This window comes from Squalius cephalus (genome assembly GCF_949319135.1).
Source record: "Squalius cephalus genome assembly, chromosome: 7".
Taxonomy (NCBI): domain Eukaryota; kingdom Metazoa; phylum Chordata; class Actinopteri; order Cypriniformes; family Leuciscidae; genus Squalius; species Squalius cephalus.
The window spans coordinates 27,898,200-27,915,000 of record NC_137128.1 but is presented as its reverse complement, the minus strand read 5'-3'; the positions used below and the strand labels follow the sequence as shown (position 1 = coordinate 27,915,000).

The window sequence follows — 16,801 nt, the reverse complement described above, 5'->3', positions numbered from 1 at the left end:
TGTTTATGCTCAAACAGCAACTTTACACACACTAACTAAAGTTAGAAAAGTGAAATCATAATCAACCACCCCTTTAATTATTTCCCTATAATAATTAGGTTTTTAGTTTACACTTCTTACAAATGTTACTGTTGCTTACATATATTAAAAAGAAAATGTGTTTTTGATAAATTATGTAATATTATTAGTATCTGTAATTATTTGTGAAATTGATAGGATGATTCGTTTTTGTCCCCTCCCTTGGCACTATCAAATCTGGTGCCACTGCTCTCAAATGTTAGTCTGGAGCCCTTCATCAATAAATCACTGGAACACATTTAGATAAAAAAATAAAAATAAAAAAACTGCATTCACACCAACTAAACAAATCCAAACTCATATTTTTAGCATAAAGGACAGAACTGAGGCATGTTAGTTTGTCAGCTATCAATAATCGCTGCGTAAGCACATAAGCATAGACACGCACAGTCTCATTAAAGCAACAATTCCCTCAGAAATACCCTTGGCTCACCATTTAAAGGTGAAAGAAACCTAGCTTGGCATTCTGGAACTGTTTGTACATCAGTGCTTGCTGTTTGCGACTCTTATGGATAACGACAGAACCGGGACATGCATTTTCTTCCCTGTTCCAAGCTCAGATGATGTAGTGCTTTCCAATGTCATTTTCCTTTGCTTTTAAAACCATCTTACCACCCCGGGTAATCAAGAGCCAGGCTAAAATCCCGTCTATAATAAAAGGCAAACGACTGATTCTGTGAGGAAAGGCAGTCATTTGTACTTGATAGCTTTTTACATACTGGATCTATTTGCCTGTGCCTTTCAATACGCTTTCGTGGTGTGGGATTCTTCCCCCTGTTGTAATATTTCACCTGAATCAACACCTGCAGAGTGCTATATAAATGCAAATGGTATTTTATTGTGTTGTGGAGCTGCTCTTCGCCAAGGAGGTGCGAGCCACATCTCTCCCTTATTGTGGAGGATTCCTTATTCCTGTCATTAGATTCAGTGGTGTCAGCTCATATCACTCTCCATATGAGAAAGACTCTGCCAGATTCTATTAAAAAGCACCTCTGCAACTAGACACCCTCAATGCCCTCAGCCTTAATTATCTGAAAAGACACAATTCACTTTCTTTACCATCTCCATTTGTGGGCGTTCGGGTGCGAACCCATACTTGCTGATTGTATATGTGCGAGCACACATGCTCGCAGGGTTGGCACCAGAGTCCAGGCCGTGACTGCCAACCCAATGACTTTCATCTTCACTGATGACAAATGGCCGTGGCATGGACCAGTACGGACTGGAAGCAGATGAAAAGCGGCCCATCTTCTCCCGCACTGCATTTAATTACCCAACATATGTTAGAAATCACTCCAGAGAGGATTTGGGGAACGCTTGTTGATCTGCAACATGAAAAGAACTCTTTCTCTTCTGTTTCATTTTGTTTAATTCAGTTTGCACAAATCATTGATGTGGTGGGAGGGCGGGCACGACGGAGGGCGCGTTTAATCTGCTCGGCCTGGCTGACGAAAGGCTTCCTGGTGGCCAGAAGGGGAGAAAAGTCTAGATCTCTCATCCTCACCGCAGGGTTACAGCGGCACTCCTGGTCTGCTTCTTATTAAGCGCGCATTTAGAAGGTGAGCTACGAGTTGTTTTTGGCAGGCTAGGAAAAAGGAAATGCAAATGTATCATGACGGGAATCGGCCTGGGAACGTTCCCCACCTTGCTATTGCACAAACTGCACCATCAAAGGATCCCCCCCAATTAGAGCTGAATTCAAAGCCTTTTTCTCTGGTGTACTCAACAAATATAGGCAGAATATGATCGGACATTCAACACCCAGCTGAGGGATTTAAACCGACGGGCCCTGCACATCTTATGATGTTCAAAGATGACAATGAGAGGGCAACAAGCAGCTGCGAGTCGTCAAATCAGTGTGATTCCGAACCAGAGGGAAGATTTTTAATTACGCGGTTAGGATAAAAGTCCAGGAAACTTGGAATTGTGATGGAACTATTAATGACATCGGACACTTGTTTATGCTTATTCCGAAGTGAACTCGCCTGGAAGTACTGTAATGAATGTGTACTTTCAGTGGAGACACTGGGGTCATTTCTAATAATTGTTGATATTACTGAACTCACCCCAGAGACACGGATATGCATTATTCATCGCGCTCTCTTTGACATCCCTCTCGTTTGAGCATTTTATTCAAGCTGGACCTATCATATCCATATTCATCAGGCTGCAAAGAGGTCACCATGGGCAATAATCCCAGTCGCTGATGGTACGATATCAAGATGGCAAAGACATATTCATTAAATTCATTCTGGTATAATTTCACAGATAATAACGGGTGAGCAGATTGGACTGCTGTATGTCAGACTGCTTGTTTGATTATGAATAAGCCGCTCTGTACGCTTCTCTGCTCATTGTTCTCAGTAACAGAAAAATCTTGTTTTCCAGCATGAATCAAGAGTGAGAGACAATCAATAAAGCATAAAACCAAAAGAAAATGTTATTTCAAGAGTTAATTAGAGACGGAAATTAAAGTTTTCTTATGTTTCTTATAAAGACTGGTGGAAACCAAAAAAAAACAAAGATATAAATGAAAAGATGAAGATAGTTGATGTGAAAACTGCTTCAAAAGGTTCTACTCTTTTACTCTCTGGAAGCATCAAAGTCCTTCTTCAATCAGCCTGGAGTCTCGACATCAAATCTCTGCCTGGGAAGTGTGTTTGTCTCTTTATAGGAGCACAACGCATCTTTCAACTTTCTGCATGAACGTAAAAATCAGGTTGTTAGAAGTTAAGAGCATCATCAAGCCAAATTGCTGCTGAAAGGGTTTAGTCTCTGCTCTCTGTTAGATCAGGGTTGAAAGGTCAGAAGCCAGAACTTATGCCTAACCTTGCAACAGTGTGCATGTCTACCTTTTATGTAAAGTTTTTATATGTTATGATTGATATATGTTTGCAATTTCCATGAAACTGTGTATTGAAGATCAATAAAAGCTTTTGGGTCCCATACTTTATCTCCTGCTCTTCTATTTGCCTCAAACCTCAAGAATACAACAGCTATCCAATTGTGTCCAATGGTAATTGCAGAGTAGCGGTACAATTACTCTCTGTCATACACTCTCAGACAAAAAGGCACAAAAGCTGTCACTGGGGCGGTACCATTTCGAAAGGTACATATTGGTACCAAAAGTGTTATTAGTTATTATTAAGTTAGTACCTAAATGGTACATTAGAACATTTTTAAAGGGTACCTTAGTAGTGACAGCTTTTTTGTACCATATTTTCTGAGAGTGTACCTAAGTTCACCAACAGATGCTCACTCTGGTGAATTGGTACTCAAAAACATTTGTTTTTTATCATTATTATCAATGTTGAAAACAATGTTGTTGTGTTGCTTAATATTTTTGTGGAAACTGTAATAAACTTTTTTCAGAATTCTCTGACGAATAGAGAAACCTTTTGTAATATTATACACGACTTTACTGTCATTTTTGATCAATTTACGTGTCCTTGCTGAAAAAAGTATTCATTTATTTCAATTCTTTTTTTGTTAAAGTTACATTTAAATATATGTACAGTTAAATTATGTAAAATAGGGGCTCATTCAGCAATTTTGTGTGCATCTCATAATTTAATTACAATTAATAATATGTATTAACATAAAATATGTAAATATAAATCAGCATATCAGCCTCCCTGCCCCCCAGATATCAGCCATAAAATAAAAAAAAAACATCTCAGTCAACCACTACTTTTTATTTTATTTTGCTGTTTATACCTTGAAAAGGGGCATAGGCATTAAAAGAAAGAAAATATGAAAACGTTCTATAGATCTTATGGTTAGTTGTTTATGAGGACCCTGTCTTTTATGTCTGTATTATGCCACTCTTATCTTGATGAACAAGACCATCTTTCATGCTCACTAGAGATCAAAAGATGAATGTCTACATAAAAGCCAAGAAATGAGAACAAGCAGCCAGCCATTGACCATCATACAGAATACATTCAGCACTTGAGACGTGAAAGATGGCGAAATTTGAAAGAGAAACCAGGAGGAAAATGTTATTGCTCAAAGGTCGCCCTTTCATAGCTTAATGGAGTTCTCAGTTCTGCCTCATCAACTTTGTCTCAGATGCTTATCCTATAGAATTTGTTCAAATCAATAAAAAATAGACGCAAATGTGTCATATGGTGACATATAGCAATAGAGGTATAAAATTAGCACCTCTTTCTAATGAGAACCAAAGCATAATCTCTTTATGGTCCAGGAGAAACATCTGAGAGCTTCAAGAGATTTTGCAACTTCTCTTTCCTATGGAAAGATAGAGAGATAAGCCCCCCTATACTGTACATTACTCCGCTGATCATTATTCAGAACGGGGGAAACATTTGTGTTCAGTCACTTCTCTTTTGCCCGGATCCCTCCGGCTAGAGTGAATTGGAGATGAGCCAAAATCTAATAAGGTTCAACCTGGCTGTCAGGGTTTTGAGTGTGTGAAGGTAGAGAGGTGTGTGATATAGTGGCTGAGAGATAATGTATTGTAAAAGCCAAGGAAAGTAGAGCAGGTGGCGTGTTGGAGTATCTGGCTCATTATCCTTAAAACAGGAAAGCTTTTGGCTGTCTTTGCGTTTAGCATCAAGCTAACTACTTACAAGCCTGTGCGTATAAAGCAATGCTAGCGGACTGGAGCCAATACATAAAAGAAAATACGCTTCCTTTTGTGATGATGCTTTTTTTCCTCTTTGTGTGGCTCATTTACTGTAGATCACAGTACGACTATAAAATCCACATCGCATCAAAGAGGTTTGATCAAACACTACATGTGATATTCATTAAAAACATGATCATCCACATGCCAAAGAGTTTTGATCAAACAATGCATCAGATATTCACAAGCTACACATTCATCTACAGACTGTCATTAATATGAGGGAAAATGACTAAAACACTTTAAAGGCCAAAGCCTGGGCTTTGATAGGACAGCATACATCAACCCCTGCCTTTTCTGTAAATTAATATTAGCAAAGCTTTTAAAAGAGCCTCAGAGTAATGTTATATTACTGATTCAAATGTTCACATGTAGGAAATATGCAGGCAGAGCATCTGTTCTTCACATGCACTTCATTAAGGAGCTTGATTGACACATCTTCACAAAGTACTATTAAACCTCATCATGACAGAAACATGAGACATGTGTATGCGAGAGTATCTGTTTCACTGCGCCATAATGAGAAATGCTTTCTAATTGGAAGATATAATGCTACTATATCAAAACATAAGGTCAGAAAATGTGATAATCAAAAGTGTTTAAACTTTCAAGCACATCATATTTCTGTTTTAAATAGCATTTTTTCTCACTCTCTCTGATGTTTCGATGCATTCAACAAACTGCCTTTGCAGCCTTTCAACGGTTCCAGTTGCAAATAAAGTTTTTTTGAGTTCTGTATATTTGCGTACCACATATCTTCGTCATGATTCCTCATGATACAGCTCCTTTAAAATGAAAACTTTCTCACAAAAGCAAGAGCCTGTCTCAAGAGGCCTGCGTATGCCAGGTCTATGCACAATATCTTGTCATGTTTAATTAGCATCACGTTTAGCAGAAATAGCGATCATGTGCGGCTAAGACACTAGACATTGCCAGACACTCCAGAGAAATAAGTCTGCGACTGGACAGCTCTACTGGCTTCTGGGCACCCCAAGTACATTATCTAAATAAACATGTCAGCTCAGTTAACAGGCAGCCACTGGACGTGATCTAAGATCCCTTTTATAAACATCTATAAATATTTTCCCTGTTATAAACATCCATTTCGGGTGATTTCTTTGAAAAAGAACCGAAAAGTGACCACACTGTATCTGACCAAAAGTAGTCAAATGAGATGCACACTACCATTCAAAAGTTTGGGGTCAGTAAGATTTTTTTCTTTTTATAATAAATACTTTTATTAAGCAGGGATGCAATAAATTGATCAAAAGTGACAGTAAAGACATTTATAATGCTACAAAAGATTCCTATTTTTATTTCTATTCAAGAAAAGAATGCATCACGGTTTCTACAAAAATATTAAACTGTTTTCAACATCGATAATAATAAGAAATGTTTCTTGTGCACCAAATTAGCATTTCAGAACAACACTGAAGACTGAAAATTCAGCATCATTACTATTTTAATATATATTTAAATAGAAAATCATTATTTTACATTGTAATAATATTCCATCTGTTTTTACTGTTTTGATCTAATAATACAGCATTGGTGAGCATAAGAGACTTCTTTCAAAAAACAATCTTATAACCCCAAACATTTGAACAATACCAGGTATTAATTTTAGCCTTCTCAGTATTTTTCTAAATTTGTCCGCCTTTCTGATGATATTTGTTACATTTATGCATTTCACATAATGAATTCAACATAGAATGAAAATAATAATTAAACAATAGTGCTCAGCCCTAGTTGTCATCAGGAATGGCCTCAGTGCACTAGACTCGGTACATATAAAATATCAGAGCCAGAGGATATAGCCTATTTTGCTTTACCTTGCCAACATAGAGAGGTTCATCTCCTGTGTATTCCTCCAGGACAAAGAATTGGTTCCACACCCAGTTGCGCTTGTGTCTTTGAAGGGATGCACCCACACTAGATCTGATGGGCCTCAGGGAAGCCGGACGGAGCGGGACAGAGTTCAGTGTCATCCCCCAGCCCACGTCCCACTGGGCCAACAGCAGCATAGTCACCACAGTCAGTCCAGTCCACACTGCAGAGCCTATCTGCATCTTTTGGATGAAAGGATGAAAGTAAAAAAAGGAAACAAAAAAAATACACTCCTCCGTATTGAACGGGCACCAGAGATCTTGAGGCTAAGACGTTGCTCCAGGGAAACTGTGCACCACCCTCAGCACTGGCGCAGGTATCGGGATAGAGCAGACCGTCTGACCAGTAATTGATGGGAGAGACCACAGGAATGAACGATGATTGTAGCTGAAGCTCTCAAACCTGCAGCGAGAACAGACATCAGAGAGTGAGGTTGAAGAAAATCAGAGTGAGAGAAAAGAGTCAAAGAAATATACAAAAAGAGAGTCATTTTTACAATAGCACTTCACATTTGAACCACAGATTTAGACAACATGACTTTTGGCATTTCAGAGGTTGCAGTCTGAGATGCAGGTGCAGGCAGACCACTACAGGTGAGCAAAACGGACATTCAGCTCTTTCCTCTGGATGGGCATTTGACAGCACTGCTGAAAGTGGAGCACATTAATCTTTAGGGCTGAAGGGAACCGGGGAGGGAGGGGGAAACAGACGGAAGGAGAGGGATAGAGTTCCAATGCAAAGGTTTGGAGAAATAAAGCAAATATGTACCATCCCAAGTCCCAACAAAGGAGTGAGCATACTTGTCTTATGCAAGGCAGCATATGGGTCAAATATGTCAAATAAGTTTAAAACACATGTTCACTGTATTCATGATGGTTTCATATGGTTTTGAAACCATTTTATATGGCTTTTTTACCATTCTCGAAAAAAAGGTTTTCAGTTAATACAAAATTAATAAAATAAAAGATTTCATTTTAATGCTCAATTAATAATGTCACGTGATCTATCAAGCAAAACGTAATAACATTTACCTTACATCTTGAATGTGTGTACACATCTTAATCATTAAAAAAAAAAAAATATATATATATATGTGTTGTTTACCTTAAAAGTGATGTTTACCTTAATATATATATATATATATATATATATTAAGGCAAACATCACTTTTAGGTAAACAACACATTTTTCTTAAATAAATACTAACAAAAGATTATGCCAAGTACTTAATGTTTTCTTTTCACAAATTAATAAGGCTTTTTTTCTTCATTAAGATGTAAGAGTTGTACCATTTTTAAACTTAAAAATATCTAAATTAATTTCAATTTGGATATTCATAGAAGTGGTATAACAAGTATGAATTGCATTTTAATGTATTTTTAAATAAACGAATAGTTCCTGACAAAATAAAACAACGAGCATAATGTCTTTGACCCACAGTTTATCATCATCATATTTCACAGATATATTACATTATATTATTCTTCATTTACCAGTCACTTTCTAATCTATATGACTTTTGTTAAGCGCTTTGCTCAAGAGCACAATGGCAGGGGCTCATGAATGGACACATCTGGGGTTTGAACCTACAACCTCCAGCTCAAGAGCTGCTACTAAGAACTACAAAGCTGCACTGCACCTTATGTGTTATGTAAGTGACACTGGATTTTTATATTGTATAAAACCCCTCATGCTCCAAATTGAAAAGGAGAACTACAATTTAAAAGTGTGCACTCTAAGTTGAAGTGACAAAATTCCAGGCACAAAATTCTCCTAAGGGGTCCCTGGAGCTTCTCGGTCCGAGAGAGCCTTTTAGGTGTTTCTAACATCCTTTTAAAGTGAAACACTTACAAGTCTGGAAAAAAAAGAGTTCAAAAGGGATTTGGATAGAGCACATATACGTTCTCTAGAGAAATCTGTCCTTCCAGCAGTTCAAATCAACAGCAGCAGGATTCACGCCTCAACAGCTTATTTTGATGTTGAACGGGATGTCAAATCTCCACAGAAATCCTTCGTTGTCCGAGAAAAGATGAGATCTGACCTACGCTTCACAGAGAGAACAACTTCCATGTTGGGTTTAGAGTGCGTGGCATTTCAAAACTACACAGTTATCGCAGCATGTACATAAGATTAATTATATTTCTTGCAGGTTTAGGTGGGCTTCAAACGATGTCACTGTTTCAAAGTGTTAAAGTGTTAGCATCGTTAAAAAGTGTTGATGGTAATATAGGGTTTAAATAAAAGGTGTTAAACACATCTGTGACATTAAAGCTTTGACAGATACTGTAACTCTGCAAAATAATAGCGTAATTGAAGCTCGAGCTCTGAAGGTGAACAGAAGAGTAAATCAAAAAGCATCCCTCTGGGATTGCATTCCCTCCTTGTATTCTCTCCAAGCTCAAAAGCACCAGCACTGCTGGAGAAGAATAGAACGTCTTGCGCTTTGCTTCAGAAGACCACAGTGCCAGGACCCTTCAGTGGGGAAAAGTCTCATCTAAAGCCTGTAATCTCTATCATAAGCTTCACTTTATAGGGGAATTACAAGTGCTTAGCAGCTGATTAGATCTCTATGCGTTTGACTGAGTAGATTCTACAAAAAGTTTTCAAAAATGGTTGACGATGTGTATCAAGAAAGCACAGTTATGGCAAAATAATCCTCTAAACATCTCAATTATCTCTGACCTCCAATAGTTTCATTGAAGTGCTACATGACACCGCTGCAAAATAAAAAGAGCTTTGAGTCTGGAATGCTTATAGCGTAGCGCAGGCTAATAGAAAGCTGGAAGGTGATATGAATCATTTATCATTCGCTTGCATTAAAACACAGCAAACAAGGACATAGGAAACAAACCCAGGGATTATTTAATGCTGTGCGCGTGAAGCAATATCTTAGGACAAGTTTGCATGACTAAATTGCTTAGGACCCAAATTAGGACTGAAATTATAATGAAGGAAAATTGCAACACAATACGCAAAGGAATTTTTTTCAGAAATTAACATGAGGACAGCATGTCACAATCTTGATTATACCTTTGCAACATCGACACCATTATTGAACTGAACTGAATCAACATTGATCTGACTTTAGCTGTATAATGCCTTCTGCAGAGCAGCTTATAGCTGAACTGAACTCGTTTCACAATTGATGAACTTTGCAACATTGACAGTTATTGAACTGATTAAACTGAAAGTTGAAATAATAGAAACAGATGGCTTCAACAAAAGTATATATCATCAATTAACATCCTATGAGCTCACAACAGGTCTGTCTTTAAAGTTTTACAAGTTATCGTTGTTGTTCCCCTATGGAGAAAATGAATGGAGCTTTTACTTCTGGCACCCAACTCTTGCACTCTATTATCTTCTGTAGAGCTGCTTTACGGCTTAAATTGAAATAGTTTCATAATTGATGAATTTACACTGTCATTTTTCAGTTTGAAGCTTCTTTGAAACAATCTGTATCAGGATCCATCACAAATCCTTTTTGGTTTTATTTTATTATTCTCTGATTATTTTGGATGGATCAAATAATGGATCGTGACTAAAAACCTATTACGAATTACTGTACATTACAAGGCCACTATATGCCATGCCATGAGTGTACTATATTTGTTTCTCTTCTCCGTCCAGCCCCCCACTAACATTTTTCCCCGCCCGAATCTGCTCGCTGTCAGGCTTGGCTGAGGCCCCGGACTTTGTGTTCAGCACAGATCGCCCAAATGGTCTGGGACAGGATGATGAAGTCTCATTAGCCCCCCATGCCATCTGACGAGAGGAGCTTAGGCTTCAGCGCAGACCGCCCTGTGAGAGAGCGCCCACAGCCACAGCCAGAGACTCAGCTCCAAAAACCCATCTCAACACACTCTCTAGTCATAGCCCCCCTGCGGTGCAAGAGCGATTGTGGCACGCACCAGGGACAGTATGCTCGAACACAGAGCAAAGCAAGGCTCCTGGCATCTGGACATCAAACACAGCACATTGCGGACTGGTAGCATATGGCCTTCTTATTATGGCTGCCCTTCGCTGTGCAGACTCTTGAGGGTGACTATGACAAGATTACGAAAGGATCTGGGCTGGATATGGCTGCTTATGAGAATGCATGATGAAAATTTCTAATAAAGAATACATTTATAATTTATTAAAGGGCAATTTTTCTGGCACTGTTTCATTACATGCTTCACAAAAAAAAAGCCTTTTCATATTATATTTTCATAAAAGTGCAATCAGTGCATCATGTTAATGCAAAACACAGTCAATTTCAAATTCCTGGTACAAAATGTTTATAGGTGACCCAGAAAAAAAAAAAAAATAATAATAATAATAATAATGATAAATAAAGGTAAATAAAATCAATATTATTGGACTGCATTTGACAATAAACACTATTTCAGAATTTCTAATTCTGCAAGTGTCCCTTGCAGTTTCTTTGTAATTAATTGTAAAAGTTACTAGCTACTTTTTTTGTCAGTGTACATGGCCTGGCAAAACTACACCAGTCCCATTTCACAAACATGTCAAAACCCCTAAAACTACCATTTTACAACAGTGGTTCCCTTTTCATAATCTTTTCTTGGGGCCAAAAAAACAACATGACAGCCATGGGCTATAGCATATACAATCTTAGTGGGACCCCCAGATTTCAGGGCGACATTTATTGGTCATCCCTCTGAAGACAGCCCTTTATGCTTGGGCACGATAGTGCAAATATGCTACAAGATGTTAAGTCAGGAAGTAGCCTAAGCAATTGTAACAGCACAAGGAAACTGAACATATTCTGCAAATACTACTGACCAACACACACCCAAATCCACAATTAGTTTTTGGACAACCTATAAACTAAATCAAGTTGGCCTCACAAACAGTTCACTCAACGCGCCACCTAGCGGCCGCCAGCTTCACATTACAAGCGAAGTTTCCACTACGAGCCTCCGTGCTGTTGTTGGCATTGCAGTGGCGTCCTGACAGAGAGGTATTTGATATCGATACGGAGGTGTGAGGAAAATCTACACCTCTGTATCTGTTATATCTGCTTTTGTTTTGGTATAATACTACACATAAAATTTAAAACAACAACCTCTGTAACTAGCATTGGGCAATTTTCCCATCAAAAATAAATCTTTCACAGTCACACTACAGACGACAGTATTTGCATCACAAATGCGACTCTCTGGCAAGGTCCCAACTATTGCTCTTAGGACTGAGAAATTGTACTTCGCAGCGGCTCGATTAAAATGCTGACTGCCAGACCTTAACTTTTGGACATCACAGATGCTCCTGAGGGAAAAGCGCTGAATATTAAAACATCACAGGCAGTGAGAGAAACTTTGAGAAGCGGCTCTTAAAATCTTGATGCAGACCACACTGTTCTACAATATTTTAAACTGCATAGTGCGTGAATATATTGTATTGACTTAAAAAGGCTTCGTTCATTTTTCCTTTTTATTATTTTTTCCCCATAGCAAATGCAATACTTTCATTGCAGTCCGTTAAATAAAACAGACATTTTCTGAAAAATAAATACATAAAATAACAAAAAATACTGCCCTTTCTCAACTTTTAGATGTCATTCTATAATGATTTTGTAGCCGTATGTTAACGGGCACCGCAAATACACTCAGTCTGTACGGTATTGCACCTCAGTAAACGCTGCAAAAAATCACGCTCACCTTTTCCTCTTGGTCCTTCGCGCGCGGATAAATTGTCAATGTTCTTGTGAAAATGCAGAAGGATTCCGTCACGTCGCAGGCGCTCTAGACGCGCTCTTCCCGAATGAGTGAAGGAAACATATTCAGGAGCATCCCTGCACTACAGGCGTCTTTCCCTCCGTTCCGCTCAATCACTGCGCTGCTCGCTCACACTCCGCGCGTCTACAATAAGCCCTATTGAGAAGCCACAGCTGCAGCGAACCTCAGCCAGGGGAGAGCACTGTGGAGAAACTCACAAAGGGACCACAACACTGTCGGCCATCCGTGAAGCATGCCTCGGGAGTCACAGTCCCCACAAACTCTGGGAAAAAAGTGGTAACGCGCAACTTATTGTCCCTAGTGAAAAGTGGCTGACAAAATGGACAAGTCTCTGTTAGTGTGCTAGAGGAGCATCGCTCATCAGGGAAACGTTGCACTGAGGGGAGGTGCCGATGTCAGTCAGCGTATCCAAGGAGCCGTGGCGACTGTAGGATTCTAGGGGGGCACAGAGGGGCCCAAGTGTGCAGAGAGGGACTAAATTAAAATCTCGTCAGTGTGATTCTGTGTTCCTGAAATGTGGGTTCAAGCACTTACAATTTTTTTTTTTTTCAATCTAATTAAGAATCATATATCTCAACTAATGGTGTGATCTACACAGGAAACATGTGGGTATAGGTTACAACTGATTTCCAAACATTTAAATTGAGCATTTAAGGCAGTTTAATAATAATAACTTTTGACATAATTCTGTTTCCACTCCAATTTATTCAAAAATACATGAAATATTTAAGAATAGGTTAAAGGCACACTATGTAAGATTTTTGGATTAAAATATCCAAATTTTAATCATCGCCTGCATCGCCTATCAGTGATATCATACTCACGTTACCCTCGATTTCCGGAAACAGCATTATGTGTTTTATTAGACAGGTGAGCAACTGTTCATCGACAGAACAGTTGGATACATTCATCAACAGAAAACTAATCATTGTTATACAGATCAACCATTAGTATATTTGTTTAAATCTTGATTTACCGCGAGTACCATTTTTTCCATGCCTAAAATTGATCTAGCTCACTGCAGTGTGCAACAAGTGTCTCGTAGCCACCGACCGAACGCACAGACTAGCATTATAACAACTTTCAACACACTCAAATGTATCTAATATTATAAAACAGCACTGTGTTACCCCACATACGCATGAGCGGAAGAAGCGGAAGCACCAGTCATTCATGAATATGATTTCTGCCCCAGTCCCTTGTATTCTCCACCGGCTGTAGAGGTGAAGACAAAAACTCCCATGATTCCGCGAAATCAAGGCGCCATCAAGCTATGCCTTTGTTTTGAATAAACGACCTCTAGTGGCGAAAAGTTACACAGTGTGCCTTTAAAATATAATCAATATGTAATATAGTGCATATATTTATCAAAATGCTCCCCTCTACAGTTCTTTTTTTTAATCTAAATAAATAATGAGTTATGGTCATTGAATCGCTTTTCTGAGGTAAATATATGGTAATATATGTCACGTGACATTGTTCCCATTTTCCATTTTCCTTAAGCGGTGTCTTCATAAACAAAACACTGCCTGAGAAGTGAGTGACTGGACAGCCAAGAACAGCCTTCAGTTTCGGATGCAGCTGGGATCTTTTGCTGTTTGTATCAGTCAGCTTGTCTGTCTTCTTGGCGTTCAATACTTGCGGACATTAGTTTTGCTGTAGTATCACAGATGTAATAGAGAATTGTGATATTTCACTAGTATAAACATTTAAACCAGTGACCCAATCCTTAGCACTGAGCCCTGATGAAGCAGCTCTAAATATGTGCTGTGCTAAAAAAATAATGATAAAATATGATGAAAAGTGAAAGTAACAGAAGATCATACAATACATTTTAGCAGGCTTAATTTAGCATGAAAATAACTGAAGGAAATATAATATATGACAATGAATTTTTTTGAGGTAGGCTAGGACACGAAGGATCCATTGCTGCATTCGAAATCGAATACTTTCCTATTACAGTATATAACATGCGAAAACAGTATTGCCGAAAGAGTAGTATGTCCATTATACTCTCTGTTGTCATCGATGTTTCTATGTCTGGACACAAACACTGTTGCTGCCTGGTATCGGAGCATTTTTTTTAGTATGAGTACAAGAAACGAGCGTAGTATTGGGCCGATACCGATACATTCCTAGTACAAACGTTACTTTCACTCATTACCGGCAGCAGTCACAGTTGCTAGGCAACAAGAACTATTCTCCATAGGCTAGACGTCTCATTTAACAACACTTGGTCCAACCTTCATGACCTTCGAAGGATGCAGCCTCCGAATTAGGACACAGCTAATTCGTGCAATGCTGAGAGGAAGTGGATTTGCCTGGAGTGAGGAGTTTGTTTTTTGAAAGACAGTGTTGCCGATTTCTCTCTTGTAACAGAAGCATAGCTGTGTAATTTTTCCCTGTAGCCAGGAGGATTGGTTGTTGAAAGGCTTTGTGCGTTTTTCCATGGCCTCATGATCACTTGGTTTCTCTTAAAAGTAAACAGGGAGCGTAAAATGGAAAACATGGAGTGGAGCTGCGGCAGAGGATGCTTTGAGCAGAGAGGGGATTTCTTTTGCTTTGGTCTATTTTGGAACTACTGGTACTTTCATTGGTCTTCTAGATCAGTGGTTCCCAATCCTGGTCCTGGGGACCCACAGCTCTGCACAGTTTGTATGTCTCCCTCATTTAACACACCTGATCCAGATCATCATCTCATTAGGAAAGAGCTCTATGAACTGAACTGGGTGTGTCAGATAAAGGAGACATATAAAATGTGCAGAGCTGTGGGTCCCCAGGACCAGGATTGGGAACCACTGTTCTAGATTATAAGAAGAACTAGACAGTTTTTGTCAGAAAGTTACTTTCTTCTATTTTAGAACTGTCACACCCAGTAAGATAGAGGATTCAATTGCGAGTGAAAAAGGTGTTTATTGATAAAGTGAAAATTGTAGTAGTCGGTCAAATTGTCACGGAATGGTAAATAGTGAAGCGAGGATTCATGTGCAGGAAACTCAGGATCTTTATTAAACAAAACAAAACCACAAACCAAAACTCCCCGTGGGGGAAAACAAGACAGGCATATGGCATCAAACAAGAACACGAGGGAACATAGACAACGAACTAGCACAGGACTGCAAACACAGGGAAACTAAATAGGAAGCAAACAAAAGAGGGTAACGAGAAAGGCAGGTGAGGCAGGTGGGGCAAATGAATCAATCAGGTAGCAAGATGGGAGGGGCTAGACAATTGACAGGAGAGCACATGGCACAAGGAAAAACATGACAAAGCCATGTGCTCACAACAAACCAGACTATACCCAACGCATGACAGACCGGGAATGCCAGAGCTCTGTCACCAACCCAAGATGTAACCCAAACAGAAGTGACAGAACTCTGACATTACTATCTTGTCCGGAGACACTGGATTGGCAGACGTGACATGAACCGTCTCTGGATCGGCAGACGTAACGTGAACCATCTCTGGATCGGCAGAACTGACGCGAAGCAGCACTGGCTTGGTAGGTCGCATGGGTGGAGCCGGTAGGGCTAGACGCAGGGGCGGCGCAGGCAGGGTGAGGCGATGGGACGGCGCTGGGGCGGCGCGGGAAGGGCGAGGCGCTGGGGTGGTGTTGGCAGGGCGAGGCGCTGGGGTGGTGCCGTTAGTGTGAGGTGGCGCCCATAGTGATAGTATAATGATAATGATAGTATCCCCAGCATTCCCATCTCCCAGGCAGGCACAGGCTCATTAAAGCTGGTGTTGAATGTGTCCTTTAGCACTACGTCGCTGATGTTGAGCCCCTCCGCTACAAACACAAACTGGTGAGCAAACTCCTTCACATTGGCTCTCCCTTGATGGAGAGAAAGAAGTTTGCTATGTTGCTCCATCTGTTGAGCGGAGGGGCAGGGAGATGGGAAAAGCAAGATGCCCATTCTTCTGCTGAATCCTCTATTGGCTGGTTTGTTCTGTCACGGAATGGTAAATAGTGAAGCGAGGATTCATGTGCAGGAATCTCAGGATCTTTATTAAACAAAACTACAAACCAAAACTCCCCGTGGGGGAAAACAAAACAGGCGTATGGCATCAAACAAGAACACGAGGGAACATAGACAACGAACCAGCACAGGACTGCAAACACAGGGAGACTAAATAGGAAGCAAACAAAAGAGGGTAACGAGAAAGGCAGGTGGGGCAAATGAATCAGTAATCAGGTAACAAGATGGGAGGGGCTAGACAATTGACAGGAGAGCACATGGCACAAGGAAAAACATGACAAGCCATTTGCTCACAACAAACCAGACTATACCCAACGCATGACAGACCGGGAATGCCAGAGCTCTGTCACCAACCCAAGATGTAACCCAAACAGAAGTGACAGAACTCTGATACAAATGAAGAAAAATTTCAGGAAATAGTCTCTCTTGGTAGCGCAGGGACTTAGATGGGCAACCCGATCCTCCGT

At 39.7% G+C, this 16,801-nt stretch overlaps 1 protein-coding gene across 1 annotated transcript in view; it reads right to left on the bottom strand.

Moving 5' to 3' along the window:
* Positions 1–12,746, bottom strand: part of cdh7a (cadherin 7a) — a 50,999-nt gene extending 38,253 nt beyond the window's left edge. Inside the window, exons 1-2 of the mRNA XM_079877032.1 lie at positions 12,280–12,746; positions 6,559–7,015 (exon numbers count right to left, since the gene is read on the bottom strand). Coding sequence (XP_079733158.1) covers positions 6,559–6,795 — 237 coding nt within the window. The 5' untranslated portion in view covers positions 6,796–7,015; positions 12,280–12,746. The remainder of the gene's footprint in view (positions 1–6,558; positions 7,016–12,279) is intronic.
* Positions 12,747–16,801: the final 4,055 nt, after the last annotated feature.